General features: G+C 51.0%; 1 protein-coding gene across 1 annotated transcript; it reads right to left on the bottom strand.

Moving 5' to 3' along the window:
* Nucleotides 1–14,373: 14,373 nt before the first annotated feature.
* On the bottom strand, nucleotides 14,374–18,726 carry CDKN1B (cyclin dependent kinase inhibitor 1B). The gene is made up of 3 exons (XM_082751888.1): nucleotides 17,897–18,726; nucleotides 17,153–17,283; nucleotides 14,374–15,980 (listed from the first exon to the last, which is right to left on the bottom strand). The coding sequence occupies exons 1-2, from the start codon at nucleotides 18,369–18,371 to the stop codon at nucleotides 17,162–17,164; spliced, it is 597 nt and encodes a 198-aa protein (XP_082608014.1). The 5' UTR covers nucleotides 18,372–18,726; the 3' UTR covers nucleotides 14,374–15,980; nucleotides 17,153–17,161.
* Nucleotides 18,727–23,956: the final 5,230 nt, after the last annotated feature.

Raw genomic sequence — 23,956 nt, 5'->3', positions numbered from 1 at the left:
CGCCTTTTGGGAACAGCTGGCTAGCCATTGCCAGGGTGCTGCACTAATAATATTAGAACAACAAATCTCCTATGAATGAGTCCGATCCTCTGCAAAACCTCTCCCTGGTTTCCTGAAGACATGAACCTTGTGCAACCATGCAGCATGTGGGTGGGTCTGTATGTCTCTGGTTATCTGCCCTTCCTCTTTGCCCTCCTGGGAGTTTTTAAGCTGCCTAGGAAATTTCCATCAAATGTGACAGAGGAATGGTTGTCTCAAAGTTGGTATGAAACCTCCCACTTTGTACAAGCATGTGGCCAAGTAGAGGAAAGAAAATGCTGTGATGCCCCCAGAGATGGACAGGCTAGAACAGCGAGAGATTAATTTGCCTCTGATTAGATGTCAAAGACTCCACAAGACTGAGGGCAAGCAAGCCGATTTCCAGCAATGGTGGAACAATTTGTTCAGTGAGGCATTTCTATTTTCATTTTTGTTTTAATTCCAAATGAACCTGCAGTGAATGTTTTAATGGACATAGGGACGGATCAAGAAAAGAGAAATCATGGAAAGAGTGCATGCTCCTTCTGCCATGCCTGCACAGTTATCTAAGAAGCAACAATCATTCTGCTCTTCATTCCATCCTCGCCTTGACTAATTTTGTTCTTTAATTATGACTCCTGGCAACCTTCTGTACAAATGAGGATTTTCCTCCTTTAGGTAATACATGTTCTTGGCTCTGAGGAGGAGGCTTGTCTGTCAAAACATTAGCTGCCTCTTTTATATGTTAAGTATTAATTCTATTTATCTTCGAATTATTTTCAAATACTGGAGGCATTCTTCTCTGTATTGGAATGCAACAAGTGCTTAATTTCAGGTTTTCATGTTATTCTTGCTCAGATATGAGGCCAAAAACAAGTAATTAAATTCTCATTTAAACCCCATTTCCTTAAATATACCCATTCTCTTACCACACACAGCCTCTTTGCTAGCCCCACGTTTTCTAACAGAAGGCAGGAGCCTGTTGCCCATGGGGACAGGTACAGCCCACAACTTCATTGCAGATGGCCTGTAACCACATTATTATTATTCCACCATTTACCAGGGAACACTAAGGCATGTGTTAATGTGCGGCAGACCAAAGGTGCTCAAAAGACTTATTTATCCCTCAGCAAGGAAGGAATTTCTTGTCCCTGAAGCAAAGGATGGAGTTAAGGGTTTACTGCCACCTAAGGCAGAGGTCTTCCTCTCCTGTCAGACATGCCCAGCGACAGTCTCCGTGTGTTAGGAGCCCCCACAGCAGAAAGAAAGAAGAAGTGTTAAATCTGGAGTTCTGTGAGGAAAACAGAGATAAAGGTGGATTGTGTGCCCAGTGCAAAGTCAGTACTGACATCCTGGCAGTGTACTTCCATGCCAACCTGTGTGTTAGCCCTCCAGTGTCTCCAATAGCTGTCAGCATTGTTATTCTTCCTTACAGAGGGCTTCCCTGTGTGAGCCAAAGAAAGGAACTGGATCACCTCTTGCTACCAAAGCCATGGCTCCTTTATAGACTGAATGAAACCACCACCCAGTTTCATTCTGCCTATAGGAAGAGGCAGAAAAGGGTGGCATCGTCACCACCAGCCAGCTCTAGCCCCCACTGGGAGAGCAGAAGACGAGACTTTAATGCCTTGAGCTGTCCAGGGCCCTAGATCCTAAAAATACACTCAAGGCACTGTAAAATGTAGGCAAAATGCAGGCAGGAGACACAGAAATAGATTCCTGTGTCCATAGCAACACAAGCATACAAGAACCAGAGAACTCCAGCGTGCTGCTTTCTAGTGGCTCCAGCAAAGACCTCCCAAAAAACAAGGAAGGATGCTTGAAGAGCAACATGCGCTTCAGAAATAGTTTCCTAAATTCTTTGGAGGGGAAAGCTTCCACTGACAGGAAGGCAAGTCCAGCCTTGTGCCTCTTCCCCATTTTCCAATAGAGGGGGACTGCCCTGTGACACAGCTGAGCAAGGAGCACGGCACCGCGGTTGCGAATCCATGTTTTCCATTGCGAGGAGGAGCATGACTCACAGTCCCTGGCGTGACCCAGTGACTTGTGGTATCCAAAGCAAACACAGTTAGTGAGGCTTTTCAACAAACAATCAACAATTTCCTGCTAGCTGCAACAGTCCCCCCCCCCATAAAGCGCAACAGTTTATGTTTTTTTTCTCACTTTGTTCATTGCCTTTGCTTTCCCTTTTTCATACTCAAAGAGCAAAGTCGTGAGCAAAGCATACCATGCCTAACCTCATGTTCCCACCCAAGCTAAGCCTGAAAAAGTCTGTGGAGGCCTGAACAACATCTTTCTTGGTTTTCATCACGTGTGCCAAAGCCTGTTGGATAAATGGTGCTAGGAATATTCAGAAGGGAAATGAATCTTCACCTCACCTTTTGAAAACTTCTTTGATTTTAGTTATCTATTCAGTGAGAGTCAACATCACCCCCATTTAGAGGTGAGGAGGGAAGCAACTTTGCACAGGGCCGATGGTAAGTCATACAGGAGCTCCATGCTCTGCCGAAGAGGAGACTTAGTGCCAGAGCTCCAGCACCTTGGCCATACCCAATTTCACAGCCACCCTGTTTCACCATGTAGCTTGACGGGCTCCATTGCCATTTGTCCTTTTTAATTCTCGCTGGAACAATCTTCAAGAGCAGCAACTGATTTTCCAATATCAGCCAGCAAGGAGTGGTCATGAAAACTGCCTCATTCTGGCCATCAAAAAGCAATCGTATGTTAAAGACTTTTGGCTTATTCCCTGTGGTACCTGCTTCGGATTTGTGACAGCAAGAAAACTTGCTAATATATTTTCAGATTAAATGGACCTTTTCTTCTCTTAATGTACATACCTAAAAATAACAGGAGTTGCACAATCATGTCAAGAGATTAAATTACCCTAAATCTGCAGACAGATAACTGCTGCCTGAAAACAATACTTATATACTACATTCAGTAATGCTGTGCTTAGTCAAGACAAATTTGAGTAGTTATGAAGACTGCTTTGCTACTCTTTTAGTCCACAGCTTGTGAAACGAAGCATAAAAACAAAGCTGTGTGAACTGCCATGAACAAGCCTGTTACAGCAATCTCCCTATCGAAAGCAAACCCCCAGATCAGTAGAACCACCAGGCAGGTTCCACGTTTCAGTTCCCAAAAGGCTGTATCACACAGCACTTTGTATTTTGTGTGCCTACCTGGTTGGGCACCTCCCGGCAGTGACACAAAGGGATACCTACAAGAGGATCTGAGGGGAGTGAGTCAGCCAAGCTCAGCATGTCTGAGCAGACCTTGGCACCTCAGCACCATCACACTGTAAAGTAGGTACTGATGGAAGGTTTAATGAAAAGTGTAGAGAAAATAATTTAAGACATATTCTTGCAGAGAATAGAAAGGCCTACTGGATAGCTAGGAAGTACAGGTGAACAAAAGGTAATACAGAGACACTTGAGCATTCGCAGGACTTAGCGTTTCTCTGAAATGACTCAGCCCTGCCCAATAAGCTCACCCTAACACAGACAAAACCCACGCAATACCACCCCATCCCATGCTGGAGGCAGATTACCCTGGACTTAAAAACTTTTCCTTCACCTGAGCTCCACATCAACTCAGAGGAGAAGCAAAAACATTGAGGGGTTGGTGCCAGGCAGGGCAGCAAAGCTGACCCTTCCCAAGGACCTTAGGCCAAGAGGAGATTAACACAGAGCAGTTCTGTTTCACCCTCCGCTTTATCCCCACTTGTTGCATATTTCCAGTGCAAAGTGGCTGGTGGAGCAGCTGAATCTCCATCTTGCGTGCTTTCTGCCAGCAGAGTCCCCTCTGTGAAGGGAATTTGCTGTTGCCCATCTGCAGCCAAAATCTCACCCTATCTGTTGATACTCATTTGCCCAGAAAAGTTCACTTCAAAGGCAACAGCTGCTCTTCAAAGAGGCAACAAATTGCGGCGAAGTGGAGAATCAGTGGCTTCTCCAGCATTTGCCAGAGCTCGTGCAAGACATCAGAGGGGCCCTGGCCCAGACTGCAGAGAGAAACAATTCAAATTTGAGAAAAGGTGGAGAGGCAGTTTGTCTGCATGTTTTCAAGAGAGAAAGAAAGAGATGGAGAAAGAGAGAAAGAAAGAAAGAGAGGAAGAGAGAGAGGGAGAGAGACAGACAGAGAGAGAAAGAAAGAGAAAGGAAGAAAGAAAGAAAGAAAGAAAGAAAGAAAGAAAGAAAGAAAGAAAGAAAGAAAGAAAGAAAGAAAGAAAGAAAGAAAGAAAGAAAGAAAGAAAGAAAGAAAGAAAGAATAGCTTTCCACTGTCTTTGGAAAGGTCCATTTGTCCTTTTCTAATCAATTTCAGAGTAGATTAAAGATAGGGTGTTATCTACTTCTACTGAGATTCCCCAGAAAATACCAAAGACCATCTGTCAGTCTTGAGCATCCCTGCAAAATTGCAGGCACCCAGCCTCTATGGGGTAATATTGAAAAGGTGAAAACTGTTTTTTTGCCCATCATCTGAGCCAAGAAATGATGCAATTCTTTGTGGTTGGTTAAAAAAAAAAAAAAAAAAAAAAAAAAAGGCAGAAAACTATGTTCAGACTCCAGTATAACACAGGTGTCCTCAATTTCTTTCAGTCCTTTGAGATTGCAACCCTGGCAAAATACATATCATATATGACTGAAAGGTTGTAAGTGGCAATAAAAGGAATTAGCTCTCTCCAGACAGAGAGACACTAAGGCAGCCTGGAAAAACTCCACCATCCTGTATGCTGCTTTACATGACTGAAAAAGGGTTTGTCATATATAAGAAATCTTTACATTTATCGGGCTTCAAAAAAAAAAAACAAAACAAAAATCTATTCGTTTCACATGTTTTTTATAACTTCCCTGGCCTGTTTTTATTCACTGTCTCTCTCTATATATATGTATTTGCATTTAATCAAAGACTTCAAGTTCATATGGTCCCACCATCTCTCTCCCTGTACTCTCCTGCCCTTTCTTATGGTGTACCTAAAAGAGTGATTGTTTTCCTTTATGGTTACTCAGGGACCAAGCTCTGCAAATAATGTAATGTGCTAAAGAGCCTTTTCACCAGAGATTCACAGGCTTGGTCCAGAGTAAGTTAATCAGTCTCTCAGTGGGGAAAATAGACCATTTTGTCACTCAGTGCTTTTCCAGAGAACACCACAGAACCCTCAGCACTGAGGTTGCACCAGGAAAGGCCTAACAGACAAGGAATTTCTGGAACATGAGAGTTTGTCATCTCCCCATACAGAATGCTGATTTGTGTATTAGTTTTATCCTCTGTACTTTCTCCACAATTACAAAATGCTGTCTCACCAAACATTTTTATTTTTTTAAGGATACGTACAGTCTACAGAAATAGGAATTCAGTGCACTGAACTGTTTGGCAGATGAAGAGAAAGCAAAAAGCACTCTTACTCAAGGTAAATATTCACAACACTTGTTCAGCACTTCATGCAAACCTATGCAAGACATTCAGGAACTGGAAAAAAAATGCTCAAAAGAATCTGACTGCTAGTAGGCTGTTCTGATAGCAATCCCTGGGCTGTACTCTGAAATAGAGCAGCTCAGCAGTTCTCTGTTTTACATGTCTGGTTTGCCACTCAGTAAAGTTGCCTCGAGTGCATCTTCTTCTTCGTTACTCCAAAGTGACATGGAACTTATTTATAAAGAAAGCACCATGACACCGCAGCTTCACCTCAAAGACCATTTCCCCAGACAGCAGTTCTCTGCTACATGTTTATTACCCCTCAGTGCTTTCTCTACCAGATATATTCCATTTACTAGAAAAATGTTTCTCTTTTCTAGTCCAGATAGGTTTGCATTACCACCCACCTCACCACAGCATCTGAGCAGGTTCCAGAATTGCATCAAACAACATGCCTAACATCTGTCACATGTGGTTTGTTCTCTCTCTCTCATCCTCTTGCCCAGAGAAGGTCTATGAGTTCAGTAGCTTGTTTCACTTGGCAAGGGGGCATTTTATTTTTAAGGTGCTTCTGGATGTTTGTTAGAGAAGTCAGTACCAGGAAGCATACCTTAAACTAAGAGCAGAAGGAAATGTGTCTGTGATTCTCCTTGGGGGAATTTTTGCTGTGTGGTCTTGCACCAACCTTTGAGAAGCCCTCTGTCTCCCGGACAGACAAGCTTAGAAATTCACCCGGATCTGAAGAACAGGGGTTTTGAATATAATCCTCAGACTGGAATTCAGATTTTTCTGTAGATAGGAGGTGCTTAAGCCATCAAACACCCAAAGCATAAAGACACATGCCATGAGTTCAAAACAGCTCTCCTATTCTGAGCCACTGAGAGAAGAAACACAGGGCAGGTTTCCATCAGAAGTATCAGAGATTCCTTAAATCCACCTGGACAGCCTGGACAACCAGAAAAGCCCTCTGGGACACCCTTGATAACAGCTGGGCATGAATAAGTGATATGGTATCTGCTCCACTGCTGCTTGAGAAAGGGACCCAAAGATGTTCTTTCCTACTTGTGCAGATCAGATTAGCTAAGAAAAATGCCATCAGTACAGTGGTTTTTGATCAGAGTCACACTTTAAGGTAAATGTAAAAGGTAATACATGATGTGGTGGCACTGAGAGCTATTTCTTTATAAATAAGTGGGGCAGTACAAATACAGATGAGAAAAGGCACTCAGACGAGGTACTAAGTAGCATGAGGAGGGAGTGATGTGCAGGAAGCTCTAGAGAGTAGGGGCATGCTTTCAAGTTAGATTGGAAACGAGTACAGCAGAGGGCTTATCTTGCTACTTAGAGGTTATCTGGGCTTGTAGCCTTCCACTTCCAGGGAGGTGAACAAATTTTCAAGCTTTTCTTCCTACAAACATCTGGACAGAGAGAGGACAGAAGGACAGAGGAAAGGAAGGAAGGAAGGAAGGAAGGAAGGAAGGAAGGAAGGAAGGAAGGAAGGAAGGAAGGAAGGAAGGAAGGAAGGAAGGAAGGAAGGAAGGAAGGAAGGAAGGAAGGAAGGAAGGAAGGAAGGAAGGAAGGAAGGAAGGAAAGATGGATCTAGGACACTCCAGAGAGACAAGAAACTTTGGTACCCCCATACAGAAGAGGTAACTGAAACTTTGGGTGCCCTAACCATGCAGTGACCAGCAAAGGGGGAACAGAGAAAAGGGCATAAAAGCTGGTGATGAAACCTCCAGTGTGTTTTGAAAGAAAGCAAGTGCTTCTGATATTGAAGTCTGTTGGTATGTTGAGAGTACATACAACTCCAAGCTGTCCAAAGAAGACATGCAAGCTGAAGGTGCCATACCAGGAGACAGCCCCATCCCACACCTTCCCATAGGTCTGTCAGCTCAGGGACACTGGAAGGCTGCCTGGCTGCAGTGCCCTGCCCCTGTACTGTGATCCTGCACCACACACAGACCTCAGACCAGGGCAGTAGCAGGAGATAGACAGACCCATCTGTGGGCTACACAGGTAAGGCGTGGACCTAGCCATGGGACTGGAGAGATCACAGCAGCTCCTGGCTCCAGACTAGGATTTCATAAGGGTGGCAATGAAGAATGCAGGGCCTGCAGCTCCAAAAGCCACTGTTGCACCTTTCTCTGTCTTTGTATCCAACATCCCAGGTTACTTTCATACAAAATAATGAATAAATTTGACACAGTAACTATCTCTGTAATACTTCGCATAATGGAGATATGACGGACAATCCTGAAACTTCAGGCCATCAGCGCTAACCTCTGTTTCCCCAACTAAGCAGCTCTCAGTCGTTTGTGGAACAGATTCAGCTGGCCAGAGTTATGAGATGAAAACTGGAAGGCAGAGGCCTGGGCTGCAGTGCCAGAGGTTGCACAGCACCTTCTAGCAAGACTAATCAATGTAGGATAGAGGGCAGTTTTACCACACGGGTTTTTGCTTTACTGCAAAGCCCAGGGAAGACACCGCCATCTCACAGGCTGCAATCTCATGGCAGCACTGCCAGCTTGCTCATTGCCACCCACTGTGCTGGTAGAGCTGTTAGTGCAGTTGTGTGATGAAGTAGACCAGAAGTGGATCCAGCTGGAAAGCAGAAAAAAAAAAAAAAAAAAAAAAAAAAGGTGGGTAGGAAATCTCTGCCAGGCCCATTCCCTGATCCAGTTCCTCACGTAACTTCACCAGCAGTGCCAGGGGCAGGAATGAGTGGGCTGGATGAGGAAGGAAGGGGATGCCTAAGCCAGCATGTAGGCAGTACAGGCCGTGAAACTACTGCCTCCCTTGCTTTCAGTGAAACTCGAAGGTTGGGACTTCAAGGCCTTCCACTCTGTGAATAACGTGGAGCTCGCCCAACTCCACCTGTTTGCAAACACCAAGCCCTCTTTTGCATTGATGATGCTCAGATAAAGATGACTGGGATAAGAATAAATAAATAAATAAATAAATAACAACTATGTATTAACTTTTCCCCAGACCAACAAGAAAAGCATTCACTGATTGTTGACCCCAGGTATGGCCCAGATAGGAGCTAACATCTGTCTGACTGCCTGGCAGCAGAGGCCAACCACTAAGCCAGGAGAGGCAGTTGGCGACGCCATCCTCAGTGCTGCAGGACACAGCCTGTTGGGAGGAAGAGCAGAAACGGGATAAAGAGCAACTGAACTCAGTGGAGTGAACGAAAACACCCCGTTGCCTTGTCCCACAGCACCAATAAGCCTCTAATTCTCTCCCATGTGTCAGTGCCCAAGGCTCACCTCCCAAAGGAAAAAGCTGCTTTGCTTACTGCACTGAGCACTGTCACAAACTGAGCCACTAGCAGTTGCTAGGGTCCTAAGGGACTCCCTAAGATGCTGGATTTTTTAAAAAGATGGTAGAACATGAAAGGTTGTGTTTTAGCTTTCCTTGGGAAATGTCTGTGACCCAGGAGGAAACTGTCAAAGCAGCTGGTGTGAGGGCAAGCAGAAAATCCCACCAGCAACACACCCCGGCTGCGGCCAGACAAACGGACAACGTACAGCAGCAGCTCTTCGAGTTCAGCCAGTAGAGGTCTCTCCTCCACTGATCCGCTAATAAAAATAAATATTTATCTACCCATGTTTGTATGCCTGCGCATGTCCCTTCCCTTCTGAACCCTGGTCCCCAAAGAGAATTAAATAAATAAGGCAGGAAGCTGGCAGCTGGGATAAGAACAATTTATCACTTCAACTCCAAGGGGGGGGGGGGGGAGGGGGGAGGAGGAGAAAACAACAAAAAAGAAAGGTTGGGGTCTACCAGGTTGCAAAGTTTACAGCATCGACTTCAGGCTTCCCATATGACAGGGAAAAAAAAAAAAAAAAAAAAAAAAAAAAAAAAAAAAAGCACAGTGTGGTCAGTCCCAGACCTCCAGCTTCTCTCCCCAGGGAAAGCAGAAAGTGAGGTCTACAGCTGCGACTGCTCAGCAGGGCACAGCCGCCTCGTGCAGAGCTCTTCCACCCTGTCCCAGCAGCAAGGGAGCAGGAGGGAGCCTGTTTTGCACATCGAGTCCCCACTTTCAATCTGGGTGGAGTCAATCACGGCAGAAAACCTTTATCAGGTGACAGTTGTGTTTTTGGCCTTCCACATAAGGAGCCACTTGGTCTTTGTGGGAACTGTGTCTGGAGCACACATAATGGGGAGCCTGCCCGCGACTGGAATCCCTGCTTGAAGTCTCAGATGTGAGGCCAAGGATAAAATTGGAATGAAACTAATGCTCTAATGCTCCTGCCTGCTGGCTCCTCCAAACAGCCGCAGGCGCGCTGGGACGGCCAGGTATAAAAGCCTGAACTGGCACAGCCTGTCTTGTGGATGGGGAAGGCTCACCCACACGGCGTGCAGCTCCATGCTTCCACCCAGAGATGACTAGAAGGTGCCAAGCTGCCAAGGCATGCCGGGCACCCTGCTGTTGTCTCCTTGAATTGGCTGGGCTGTTTGGAGGAACTGGTGTCCTCTCCTGCAAAGGTGGTGTGACTGACAGCCTTAGCCCAGCCCTTCTCCAAAACCCAAGGCTGTCCCCTCCAAGTGGCAACTAACTAACTAAATAAATAAAAGAAGCAAAACATCTGTGTCTGTTCTGTAGTTGTGTAATAGGAGGAGTGCAGCTCAGCTCTGCTCCCTCCAAAAGGAGGCATGTTAGGTTAGCTCAGACCTGGAGTAAGGCTTAGGCCTAGGGAGCTGGAAGTGCCCTGAAGGGGAGGCCGCCCTGGCTCTGGGCAGCACACCTGCTGCTTTCTACAGGACGGCAGGGAAACCAGCTGTGTGTCTGTCCTGCTCCTCTACACCCAGAGCAAATGCTCCGTCCATGACTTTCATCTCTCATGCTTACCTACTGCTTATCCCACACAGCCTCTGGGCTATAAACCTTGAGGCAGGGACCATTCCTGTGCTACAATGGCCTTGTAGGGCTGGAAGTTGACCCTGTAACAAGAAGCAAAGGTTCCCGTCTATCAGAGCACCCTGCCACAGAAGAACCAGGAACAAGGCAGCTCTTGACTTTGTTTCCACCTGCTGCCTGTTAGAAATATTTTTTGCCTGTGCTCTAGGCAGAGGCCGTTCCCTCTTGCTCTTGTTCCTGCAGGAGGCCGGTGAGGCCAGCCAGGCACCCCGCCACATCGGGGCGGAGACAGAGGGTGACAGAAGGCGACAGGGGACAAAGCTCTGTGGTGGACAGATACCTGTCATCTGGCATGTATTAGTGCTTCTTCTACATCACCAGTAACCTCCTTTCAGGGCATTTTTTTTAACTGCCCTCAGCTGTGTTTTGTTTTCTTCAGGCAGGCTCAGGGGAAGAGCGGATGGTTGGATGCTGATTTATATTTAGGCAGCTGTGCTTTTTGTATCAGCAGTCAAATCAATATAGGAAAAGATAAATTTGCCTTCTTTTTAAGTAAATTAGTCATGATTTTTCTTTTAATTAAAAAAAAAAAAAAAGTTTCCCTGTTTTGGTTTGTTTGTTGTTTTTTGTTTTTGTGTTTTTGTTTTTTTTTTTTTTGCATAATTTTGAACCTTGCAATGATTGATGTGGGCAAGGCAGCAATCAGGCAGGGAAAGGAAACATATGCAGGCTCCCTAGATCAAGGAGATGGCCTAGCCTGAGTGAAACATGGCAAATCACAACTGCAGATACTACCTGACCAGTGTGAAAAATGCATTTCTTTGGCTCAGCAAGTAAACCAAACATAAGCAATGGGGGAAAAAAAATCAATATTAAAAAAGAGAGAGAGAGAGAGAGAGAGAGTGAGAGTCTTCAATGTTTTTCCTTTAAAATCAAAGCAGAAAAAATCTCATTTGGAGACAGAGAAAAACAATTCATACAATATAATCGAGTTATTTTATTGCATACCAGACTAGACATTTTGCTCGTGCTGTTCTACTGCATATATTTTCTTTTGGTGCTATAATAAAATAAAATAAAATAAAATAAAATAAAATAAAATAAAATAAAATAAAATAAAATAAAATAAAATAAAATAAAATAAAATAAAATAGTAACAAATGAAAATAGTATAGTACTATTTGAAATTTAAAAAAAAAAAAAAGACATTTTAAAATGAAAAGATGAAAATTTCAAAATATCAAAAGATGCTGAACGAAAACACACTGCTATTCCTGCAACAGGATGTTTTCTTTTGAAAACGATGACATTCAGTGTTTCTTCAGGTTTGGTCAGCTGAAGCTTCCTGGTTGGTACAGACAGCCAAAAGCTTCATTTTGCAGTGCTTTCACTATTTGATGAAAACATAATTTGAAAATCAGTGGGTGCTGACCCTGGTGTTGAGGATGCACCGATAGTAGCTCTTCCAGCCCAAAGCCTCCTGTGAGCCCTGCTCAGGTCCACGACCCAAATACTCCTGCTGAGGATCCGGTCACCTCCTTCTCCCCTGCCAAGGGGGATACACAGGTTTAGGTAAGGGAGAGCAACCCCCTTCTGTGCTGTGCTTGGGCCAGCCTCACACACACATTCTCCCCAAAATGAATCCTAAAACGAACATCCCATGGGGCTGCAGTGACCAAACCCACTCCCCACCTGGCACACGCCAGGAGGGGAAACCGAGCCCTCGGCACCCAACAGCGGGTGCTTTGGGGGGCTGTGGCTGCTTTTGGGGTTACCCCCAGCACGCCAGCAGGGATGAACTGTGAGGCAGGCCTCCACGCCCGTCCCAAGGGGGGGATCCCAAGCCCCCTTTTTGCCGCTGTGTCCGCCCGGGAGTGCCCGCTCTCCCACTCGGGAGCGCGCACCAGTGCAGGTACGTGCGGCGCGGGGTGGGGGTCAGGCGGGTGGGTGGGTGCGTGCGTTGCGTGCGCGCGCGCCCCCGCGGGGCAGACGGGGCGGCCGCGCCTATTGCATCAGTCGGGGCGGGACCCGGGGAGGGCGCCCGGCGCGCACAAAGTGCGGCCGCCCCGCCCCGCCTTGCCCCCACCCCTCCGACCCCAAATCCCCGGCACCCCCCTCCCCAACCTCGGCGGGCCCGGGAGCGGCGGGGCAAGGTTGCCTCCAGCCGCCCGAGGGGGAAATGCGAAGATAGGAATGATTGGGGGGGCGTGGAATTACAAAAAATAATAATAAATAAAATAAAAAATAATAATAAAAAATATAAAATAAAATAATAATAAAATAAAAAAATCCCGCCCTGCACTGGCCTAGCCCGGCTCGGCTCGACTAGGGACGGCGCTGCAGCGAGCCCAGCGCCACCTTAAACCTACACCCCCCCCCCCACTTCCGACCGCGGAGGCTCTGCCGCCGCCCGGCCCCTCCACAACAACAACCCGGGGGGAGGGACCCCCCAGCCCCCGCCCCCGCCCCCGCCCCCCATTCCCCGGTGGGGATTTTTTTTAATTATTTTTTTTTTAATATTTTTTTTCGGTCCCTCGGGACTCACTTCGGGGGAGGAGGCGGAGCCGCGGCAGGGTGCGGGGGGGGGCGAGGGACCGGAGCTGGCGGGGGTGGGCGGCGGGCGCCTCTCCCCCGGGGTGGTGCGAGCGGGTCGGGAGCGGCCCCAGGTGAAAGCGGGAGGGCGAGGAGAAAAGCCCCAGCAGCCATCAAAATAAATAAATAAATTTAAAATTAAAAAATAAAAAATAATAAAAAAGTGAAAACTAAGAAAAAAAAAAGAAAACGAAAATAATAGAAATTTTAAAAATGAAAATAAATACTAAGGTGGCGTATTTGGTTGCAGGGGCTGCTCGCAGGGCATCGTGCCCCAGCTCGGGGGCTCGCAGCGCTGCCCGTGCACTCCACCACCACAATCACCCCCACCTTCCCGGGGGGCTCCCCCCGGCACCCCGCTGCCTCCCCCCTTCCCCCCGGCCGGCGGTGGCTGCGAGGGGAGGTTTCGCTTGCGCTGGTTGCTGGGATAGGCTGGCTCGGGAAGGCGCCGCTGTTTATTTTCCATCCTGAGCACTTTGTTCGTGTTGGGGGGAAATCTTTTTTTTTTTTTTTTTTTTTTTTTTTGAATTTCACGAGGATTTTTTTTTCAGTTTACCGGCCGGGAATCCAGCACGCACCCCTCGCCCTCTCCCCAAAACCCCTCCCCCCCTTTTTTGGGGGGCAACCTGGAGGCAAACTGGGGGAGGGGGGCGGGATGCGGGGGAAGGGCGGAGGGCAGGGTGTTCAACGATCCTTTGCAGCCGGAGGAGGAAAAGGCCGATGGAAACGCTGGCCCTGCCCGTCCCCTCTCGTCCCGGGCATTGCCCGAGTCGGGGGGCTGAGGTTGAGGCGGGGGGTGGGGGCGCGGGGGCTCGGGCCTCTCTCCCCATCCTTCCCCAACCGCGGACCAGCACACCCCAGTGTTTTCGGGGAGGTTTCGGAGGGAGGGCGAAGCCAGGCGCGGCCGGGATAAACAACAGGATCGCGTTGCACCGGGAGGGGGGGCACGGGGGGGCGGGGAGGACCCGGGCGAGGGCTGGGTGAGACTCGCTCAGGGCTTCCCCCCACCCCCCCTCCGCCCTCTTTTTATTTATTTGCGCCTCGTTATTTATTTCTCGCCGGATGAAAACGCCTCGTGGGGGGGGGGAGGGTGGACACGGGACGCCCGCACCTTGCTGGCCGTGGGGATGGAGCGGGACAGCTCCTCTGCGCGCCCCCAAAACCCCAAAACCCGGCGGCACCCCCTCTGCGGGAGCCGGAGGAGCGACGGGGACCGGCGGTGGATGGGGATGGGGGAGGATAAGGGCGGGGGGGGGGGCGACGGGCTCCCAGGCCGGGCGCATCCCCGCGCATCCCGGGAGCGGCGGCGGGGCCGGGGGCTGCGGAGTGTGCAGCAGCATCTGCTGGGCCAGGGGTGTGCGAGGCGCCATCTTAGCGAGGCAGGAAAGCTGCGGGGAGACCCGCCACCAACGCCAGATTTTCGGGGTGAAAACGGCTGAAGGGGGAGGGGGGGACAGGACATGGCGCTGGCACGGCCACCGGGGCGAAGCCGCGGCTTTGGGGGCCTCCGGCTCGGGGAAGAGCGGGCTTGGGTTCACTTTTGAGGTCTCTCAGAGTCAACGGCAAAATAAGTATCTCGAGCTACATCATTTTTTCCCTAAAAAAAAAAAAAAAAAAAAAAAAGTGGCAGAGGAAATTCCACTATTTGTAATGGTGAGGGCACGTCCTTCTCGGCTCTCACGGGGGAGGAATGATAGCACGGCGCTCGGAGCCGGATCCCTTATTTTCACCTGTGCTCAAGCCCCAGGAAGAGATACCCTGAGGAACCTCGCTGTTCTTTCTTGGAGCAGGCTTATTTTCTCCTGTGCCAGGCAGAGTGAGGTGGAAACACACACTAATGAAGAACATATTTCTTATATATGGCAGTTTTCTTTATTGATTGCTTGATGTGAAACAGTATCAATCTGGATTTTTTTTTCCCACACATTACAAAAAAAAAAATATTAAATTGGCTCAGTCTGCAATCCTTTAAGCACAGCCATATTAATTACCAGGAAAAAAAAAAAAAAAAAAGGAGAAAAAAAAAACCTAAAAAGTCTACCAAATAGAGCATTTACAAATGCACAAAAACATGCCACTTTGGCTTTATGGGGAAAAATATTGTCTTCTAGATTAAAAAAAATCTTTTAACATAAATAAGTTAGTATAATTTCTCAGTGTCTTTACAGAGTTATGTACACAAGTACACTTCAAACTTTTTTTTTATTTTTACATACAGTTACACAGGCAATGTAGAAATACTGTTTAAAGATGTAGTATCCCTTTCTCTCACACACAAGCACTTTGGGAAGTGGGTCAGATCAGGAAACAACAACATTCGAGATTCAGAGCAAAAGCCCTCCATATTAGTTTCCAAAAAATAATTAATAATTAAAAAAAAAACAGGCGATGTAACAAATAGGATGAATTTCCAGGAGTTTACAGGCATTCAGATTCGCTCTTAGGGACTTGAGGTTGGTGGAGGGGAAACCTTTGCTACCACATAACGGAATCATCGCAGCTCCCACCTCTTCAGCTTAACGTAGGAAGAAGTTTCACAAGCGGCCTGTAAGAATCTGCTGTAAGCAGCATTACCACGATGGTACATTCAGAAAAAAAAAAAAAAAAAAAAAAAGGAAAAAAATGCAGCGGCGGTGGACCCACTTAAAGGGACAATACATCTTTAAGTAATAAAAAGCCTACACTGCTCCTCTTCATACATTTCTTTGCTTGCTAGATTGTGAAAGCAAGTTCCAATCGGTCGCCCTCTTCCACTCCCTCCCCCCACCCAATAACGTTTATGTGCTACATAAGGTAAAAACTATATACACAGGTAGTACAATGAAGCAAATAAGGAAACACCTAATTGCACAATGCTACATCCAATGCTTTTAGAGGCAGGTCTTTTAAGAGTGCCTAAAATTTTAGTGTTATTGTTTGCTTTTTTTTTTTTTGTCTTGTTTTCTGCCGTTGTTTTTTCAGTGCTTGTACAGGACCTCCATCCCATGGAGCTCGACGATATGTATCCTCCTCTCTGCTACGCCTTTATGTCTTCCTCACTTCACCGACTCCTGAGGCACCCGATGAACAAGGAACCGCGCCTTCACCGCTCTGCCACAGAGGAAGAAGACGACGAGAGGACGTTTAGAAACGGCCCAAACAAACGGGATCCCTTCCCTCGGCGGCCGCCGGGGGGGCGCAACCGGTTCAAACCACCGCGGCCCCCCGGGGCGGGGAGGCGCTGCCCGGGCGGGTCCCGGCCACTCCATCGGGGCTGCGCTGCCGGGATGCTGCGGGGCTGCAGCCGGAGCCGCCGAGTGTCCTCCCGCCCTGAAAAAAACCCAAAGCCCAAAGGCCAAGCGGGCGGGGGCAGCGGTGTTTGCATAGGGCCGCACGCAGCCGTGCTCCCCCCAGCAGGACTAATTTGCTGCAACTTCTGCTTTACAGCTTAATCTCTTCTGCACAATCGCAGAGTGTGTTTGTAAACCTCTCTCCTAACCTCGGCTCTGAAACAACCGCCGGCGCAATTTACCAAGTCCCTCCACCCCAAGCCCTCGCATTAAAACAAAACAACAACAATGCACCCACAAAAAAAAAAAAAAAAAAAAAAAAAAGGTCGGCTCCCATTAACCCGCTCCCTTCCCTGCAAACTCACCCCTTTGCCAGCGCCTAAAGCCAAACCAAAATAACCGAAAAGGGGAAGAAAAAAAAAAAAAAAAAAAAAAACAAGCCGCTTGCTTAACTAGGCCCCAGAATGCCCAGCCTCCCACTGAAGCCCGCTTTTCTTCAGCCCAGCTCTCCCGGGTGGAAGGTGGCCGCCAAGCACAGGGGTAAGGGGGACAAAGCGCCCCGGGAGGGGGCAGCCCCCAGGCCTCCCCACCTACCACCACCCGCCAGCCCACTTGGAGACCCAGTCCTGCCCCGGCACAGCCCCCAGTGCACCTGGCAATGGCCAGGGGGGTCGCAGGAGCAGGGCAGCGAGGAAGGCAAGGGGTGCACAGGTCAGGGGACCAGGGGGGCCGGGGATGGGCTCCTATCACTGCCCCCTGCCCTGGTGACGGCTGGGGGCCTGGCAATGCTGTGCTTCGCCCTTGTTTTGTTCTTTCCAAAAGCTGCTGGGAGCCCTGCACCTCCCCAGCCCCCCCATACAGCCCCTGCTCCATGCAGCCCCCCCCGTCCGTGCCGGAGGGACCCCAGACCCTCGGGTCCAGCAGAGGGGCTGCTCACTCGCCCCTTCCTTCCCTCGGCCACATCCTAACGCCGAGACCATAAAGGGAACCTACCTAAATGGTTTACGTTTGATGTCTTCTCGGGCTTGATTTCTTGGGTGTTTGCTCCACTGAACTGGCACTGGGGGAGTCTTCTGAAACCTCTTCTTCTCTTGTGTTGGCTCTTTTATTTTGAGGAGAGGAATCTAGGAGGGGAAAATTAAAAACGGGGGGGGGGGGGGGAAGACTGATATTAAAATATTTTCCTGCCAGATGTTTGCTCACTAGCCGGGGTGGAGGGAAAGGGCTGGATGGGCAGGGGGGGTCACTCCCGCACATCCCTGCAGCCTGTGCTAGGGGGAGAGGCCGGGGGGGGGGGGGGGGGGGGGGCGGGAGGAAGGGGAGTTTCTCTCTAGGTAAGGGACAAGAGTTTCCTGGGTCTGTCCCAATCTCTGTCCGTGCTTGCTGTGGGTGCTGTGAGCTCCCACTCCTTCCCTTCTCCTCACCCCGTGCCCACAGAGGGGCAGCCAGGAGGCACGGGGTGTTATTACCACGGAGGGGCTTTCGCTCACAAACCAGCCGCCGGCTCCCACCTATCGTGGGACACCCCCAATCCCCCCAAAATAAAAAAATAATAAATAAAAAGAACACCCCAGGGCTGCAAACAGCGCCTGGGCTTTTGGAGGCGTCAGGAGGCGAGGGGGCCCGGGCCAGCGCCCAGAGGGGCACAGCCCCCCGCAGTGCGCCCCGCGGTGGGGCCACGCGTGGCGCTGACACCGGCGGGGCACACAGGGAAAAGCGCCCCAAAGGGTACGTTACCGTCGGTGGCAGGTCTTTTCCTCTGCCCAGTGCACTGCTCTGCAAAGTCCGTCTGCTTTTCAGAAAGAGCAGTCTTTTGATCTACACAGTGAGTGTCCTCTGAGATTCCCTGAGAACCGACAAAAATCACGGTTTGGCAATTCCCGTTTACATCCAGGCTCTGGTGGCTGGCGGACTTGCAGACAGCTTTGAGTAGCCTCGGGGGTCTGAAGTAGAATTCGGGCGAGCTCCCCTTCTCCACGGCTTGCCACTCGTACCTGCCTTCCAGCGGCTTGTGATTCTGGAAATCGAAATTCCACTTCCTCTGGCAAGCCTCCTCCATCTCCTTGCGGTGCTTCTTCAAGTCCCTGTTTAACTCTTCGTGGTTCACCGGCCCGAAGAGATTCCTGCAGGCTGACGGCTTCGGGTATTCCGACTGCCGGGCTTCCATGCGCTCCAGGGTAGGACTCCCATTAGAAATGCGTACGTTTGACATCTCCCCCCGGCCTCTTTCTTCTGGCGGCGCTTGTTTTTCTCGCTGCTCCCCCTTCCTCCTCCTCCTCCTCCTCCTGCTCTCCGCCTTTCACCTCTCGGCGCTCGCAGCTTCTCCTCCTCTCTCCGCACCGCCCCGCTCGCCCTCGGAGGAGCGGCGGAGAGGCTCTGCCCCAGGTGCCGCAGCCCCGACGGCCGCCGTCAAGGAGCCCGGGCGGGTCGAGAGCCGCGCGGGGGAGCGCGCAGGCGGGCGGGGAGCGCGCGGGGAGCGCGCAGGGAGCGCGCAGCAGGCGGGCAGGCAGGGAGTGCTGCTGCTGCCGCCCTCCCTCCCTCTCTCCCTCCCTCTCTCCGTCCGTCCGTCCGTCCGTCCGTCCGACCCTCCCTCCGCCGCCCCGGTTCCGCGCTGCCCCCCCCGACGGCCGCCCGGCCCCGCCGCTCTCCCCGCGGCCGCGTAGTAAAAAAGGGCGAGAGGGGGGAAAAAAAAACCGGGCGAGACGAGCCCGCCCAAAATGGCGATTGAAGGGAGGTTGACGAAGGAGAAAATGATTGACAGGACGAGTCTATTTAAACAGCGGAGCCGAGCCATTGGTTAGGGCGCCGGGCACCGCCCCGTCGGCGCAGCCCTACCTCGCCGCCGCCGCTGGCCCTAAAGGTGGCTCCGGCCCCGCTGCCTCCGCTCGGCGGGGCGGGGAGAAGCCGGTGCGATGGAGGCCGCCGGCACGGCTCGGCACGACACGGCTCGGCACGGCTCCGTGCACCGCAGCGTGCACCGCAGCCCAGCCCGCCCACCCACTGCCCTCCCGCAAAGCCCGGGCCCGGCGAAACTTCTCCCCTCCGCCCGAAAATAAATATATAAATAAAAATAAAAATGCCGTTGCTTGGCCGCCGGGCCCAGAGTAATTGTGGCTACGGTTTGGTTCCGTCTTCAGAGCGCCCGGAGCTTCGCTTTGCCCCAGCCGCGCCCCGCTCCGCCCCGGCTCAGGAGGTCAGGGCAGCCCCCGGAAGGGAGGGGGACCCCCAGGGACCCCCCGTCCCATCACAGACAGGAGCAGGAGCCCCCGGACCCCCGTCCCATCATGGAGCCTGTCCGCCAGGAGCGAGGGAGGGATCGCCTCTTGCTGTCTGCCCTGCAGAGGAAGGACCACTACGGTGTGGAAATGGCCCTAGAAAGCCTCCGCAGGGATTTCAGACTTCGGCAAACGAAAGTCTTCGTCTTAGCCCTGCTTGTGTGCTCTGAAGATTAGGCGAGCCAAAGTCGCAGCCGAAGATTTTCTGAGCCGCTACCTTGGATAGCTGCAGCAGGTACACTGGAGATAAGAGCAACACAGTGTCCTCCTCTGTCCCATCCTTGGCTCCAGCCCCTTCCCATTGCCACCTTCCTTCGGCGGGCAGGTCAGCCCCCTCAGCACATTGCAGGACACTGGGGCTGCTCGCAGGTGCTGGAGGTTTGGACTTTTCCCAGGGCCCAGGTGGCTCAGGGAACTGGAGACCCTTCACTCCGGGCCATCTGGCAAGGTCAGACACAACCACCTATGGATACTGGTTCTGGGGGGCTGCACCAGCAGCAAGCTACCTCAGCAAGGCAGGGCCAGCACAACCAGGTTCAACTGGCTGAAAGAAGCTCCAGCTGGTGTGGCCTTGAAGACAGTGAGCTTCTGCCCTGTGCTGTGTTCACACACACCAAACTCAGACACGCACCATCTGGGTCGGGGTCTGCAGTTGTGATGAGCCACCCAAACCTACAACACAGTTGCTTTTGCCAGCCAGTGAGCTAAACTCTGCAAATATTGTAAAGGGAACAAAACCAGCTCACAACACTCAAAAACAGGCCTCAGCATTCTGCTTGCCTCCACCAGCCCCGAGGCAATGGCCCCTGGCCCCCACTCAGCCCCCTTGCCCAAGCGATCTCAGTACAGCCAGCCCCTGGTTCCAACAATGATGTGTGCAGCCAAAAAAGAAGAATAAAAATGAGATGGGTTTTAAAACCACAAGGTTGAAATAAAATATTAGCCATGTTATTTTTGTTTGTTTGCCGGGATTTTTAGTGCTCAGAAGTTGTTTTCCAGCTTCTCTCAGCAACCACAAAATCTAGCAATCCACTTACAGAAAATTAAAGCTGACATTCTCATGTCTGCAGGAGCTTAGACTTTTTTTTTTTTTTTTTTTTTTTTTTTGAAGTTGCAACTCTGTGATAAAGCTACATGAGCTGGCAAAGTGAGGCCTATTCATCTGCTTCATTTGAAGGATTTCTTCTCCATTTTTCCAGGCTTTCCTGTCTTTGACTTTCACAGGCACCATCCAGGAAGTGCCATTTCAAACTTCTCTTCTACTTTCTCTGTCAGGTGTGGGACATTTCATTTGTGTATTGCACAGGAGCGGGGGGTGTGTACTAGGAAGGCAATCTACAAAATATGTCATGGGGCTCTTGAAGATACCCAGGGCTCATGGTGCTGATGGGGGTTGTCTTGCTGCAGTGCCAACTGGCAACCTGCTGGAACCTTCTCAGGTGAGTAGTTCCCACTCTCTGGTCCCTGGTTTGCTAGGAGTCACTGCCTGAACCCAAGTCCAGAAAAGAAAGGCAAGCTGCTTGCTGGTAGGATTGTGGCAGTGTACCAGAGTACAGAATCATATAATAATGATGGCAATGATTGATGATGGTAGTAATGGGGTGCAAGCATTCGTAAAGACCATGTAGCCTCACAAGTCAACAAACAGGAACATGACTGCAGCAGCAAAGAGCACTGGTTTCTGTCTGTAGCATCTGGAAAAGAAGAAACATGTTCCTGTGGGACAAGGACCTTCTTTTTTGTTCTCTTTATACTACCCCCAGCACAGAGGCCTGGGACTCAGCCCCCAGATGATGCTACTGCAACTAAAGACAAGTTGCCACTGCTGGCAGAGAAAGAAGGAAAGAGGAGCGGTCCACTGCTGCCCTATCCGGCTGCTCCTTCTTCTCCATCGAGGGCTGAAGGGCTGAACCCTCCGAGGGAGGGGAGCTACGGTGCCCGGGGGGCTGGGAGGAGGCCGGGAGGACGCCTTGTGATCAAAACACGGGGGAAAAAAATAAAAAATAATAAATCAGCACGGCTGCACTCGGGGACCGCGGCCCTTGCGTTCCTGCCCGCCCTCCCCCCCCGTCGGAGGCAATCCACCTTAAATCGCGGCGGCTGCGAAGGAGAAAGGCTGTGTCTGCAGCGACCTTGCCATGATCTAAAGTGTTTTGTTTACAGTCAGGCACCCCCGATGGCCGCAGCAAATCGTGAGAGAGGCAAGCGCCTGCCCGTAGTAGCAGCGAAGCGTGAAAAAATACTACAGAGCCCCGGAGGAGGGCTGCAGAAAGATGAGAGCGCCATCGTCTTGCAAAAGGAGGGCACAGCAACCCGGCCCGGGGGACTGCGGGGAGGAGGCGCTGTGAATGAGGCGGGGGGCGAGCTCCGGGCGGTTCCCGTCGGGGTGGCCGCTTGTCCTCCCCCTGTCGCCTCTGGAGCTGAAGAAGCAACCGGTGAAAAGCTCGGAAGACGGGCTTGCAAGAGGGAAAGGCGAATAAACCAAAGGAGAACAAGCGGCGGGCTCGGAGGAGTGACCTGGGGAGGGGTGTCCCCAGGGGAGTCTGTTTTGTGCGAGGATGTCCCGGCTCCTCTCAGCCCCCTGAACGCCCCGTCCCCGCTCCCCCTGGCGCCCTGCTCCCCTCTGGCGTCTGGGCTTCCCCACGGGCAAAGCTGCCGGCTGCTTCTCTCCCTTCCAGCACCGCTCAGGCAGGCTTCCCGCCCTCCTCCCGGCCACTCTCCTCTCCCAGCACTTTATAAGGCTGTTAGGCGAAACGGCGAGGCGCATCCGAGCCGCACCCAGCGAGGGAGATGACCTGGGGCTCCCTCGCAAGCAGCAGGTGGGCTAGGGATAGTACTCCACTGGGCGCACCCTCCTCCCGGCTTGAGGATGGGGAAGGCGAGAGCATGGGGTGACCTGTCAGGAAGCTGGAGGCTTTGGGGAGTGCTCCCCTTATCTCAGCTGCCACTGAGCTGACGCTGCTCCCATACCACCTCTGCTTTTTCTGACAAAACCCTGACTTCTTCCAGAGACCTGGGATGAGGCCGCTGCAAGGCCGGAGCCACAGACCCCAGGAAAATTCACCTGGGCACCCTGAGGATACTCCCGAGGCACTTAACGGGCTCCTCATGGCCAGGGTTAGGGTTCAGCATTAGGGAAGGGTGCCAGAGCCCGGCGGGCAGCATCCCTGCCAGCAGCATCCCTGCCAGCAGCATCCCTGCCAGCAGCATCCCTGCCAGCAGCCGCTCCCGCTGCCCTGCTGCGGGCAGGAGCCTGGATGCGGCCGCACCGCAACGGGAGGATGCAGCCAAGCGGAGCTGAAGACCTTTTGCTCGGTCGCTGTAAACTCTAGAGGGAGCCTAAGGACAGAGATCAGGCCAGAGCCGGCGTTCCCGGCCTCCCTCCTCCCCCCCCACCCCCCCCAGAGCAGCGCTAGGGATGCTCTGGGGGTCCCTGCTCCGGGGGTGCCCCGCGCCGCACCGGACTCTGCTCCCCTCGCTGCAGGAGGAGGGCGGCTCAGCCCCGGGCTGGAGACCCTGCTACAAGTCCTGGGTGGCATCTCAGGGGGCGAGGAATGGTCCAGGTGATTTTCGAGCCCCTGCGAGGAGCCTGACTGGGGGCAGGGCAGAGGGGTGTCCTTAAAGGGAGCTGTTTTGAAAAGTGGGTAATCTGTCAGAGCTAGGGAAAGGGGCTGGGCCGTCCCGCTATGCCTAAGGGCAGGTTATACAAACTGTTATGTCTGTGGAAGATCCAGGTTAAATTATTAGCACTCAGAGTTACTCATTCTTTTCCCTCTGGAGCTACAGCAGCTCTCCACTGGTCACCATCCTTCCCTTGACCTGCTAAAGGAGCGGTTCTTCTGAATGATCCTGGAATGGGAAAGAATCTCCTGCTAGGGCTCAAACCACTTCCCCCCCCCCCCCCCCCCCCTTACCTTTTTTTTTTTTTCCCTCAAGTATGCAATGAGAGAGAGAACTTATGCTGCTCTTGAAGCAGGTGATGCTGGGAGCATCCTAAAGGCAGCAGCAATACAACTCACTGGGTGATAAACTCTTAAGAGGACATTCAGTTACAGTCCCCAAAAATAAATGCACATACACCCTTGTGTTTAGTTACCCCAGTGAACAATGCTGTTGTGGAGATGAGGTTTAAATCAATAAACCAATTCCTTGCTGTAAACTGGTCTAATTTCTCGAAACAAAACACATCATCTGAACAAAAGGATTTTTGAGCCAGTGTAGCTCCGTCTGTGATGAGTTCCCATTTATACATCACATAGCACTTGCCACTTTGCTCGAACAGCAAGTTGCTCACATGAGCATCTTAACTAGAGGCTTCTCGTGGCAGCTAAACAGCCTGCTGGCTTTCATTTTCCATTCTCTTTCCTTACTCATTTCTCCTCACCCCTTTTTTCTTTCCCATTTCCCCTTTCCTTTCCTCCCTGCCACAGTGCCAATCATATAAAACACTCTGAGGTACAAATACATCAGACAAAGCCCTCTAGACTCAGGGCTGACCTTTATGGTAAAACTGAAGGGCCTT

This window comes from Aythya marila (assembly GCF_965140915.1).
Source record: "Aythya marila genome assembly, chromosome: 1".
NCBI lineage: Eukaryota > Metazoa > Chordata > Aves > Anseriformes > Anatidae > Aythya > Aythya marila.
Note: the sequence above shows the minus strand (reverse complement) of the source record. Positions and strands in the feature narration are given on the sequence as shown.

Bases quoted from the DNA above. Each gene is read 5' to 3' on its own strand.
- CDKN1B (XM_082751888.1), bottom strand. From the start codon at position 18,371: ATGTCAAACGTACGCATTTCTAATGGGAGTCCTACCCTGGAGCGCATG. The intron at 17,284-17,896 runs GTAACGTACCCT...TTCCCCTCCTAG, and splicing joins GAAAAGACCTGCCACCGACG to ATTCCTCTCCTCAAAATAAA.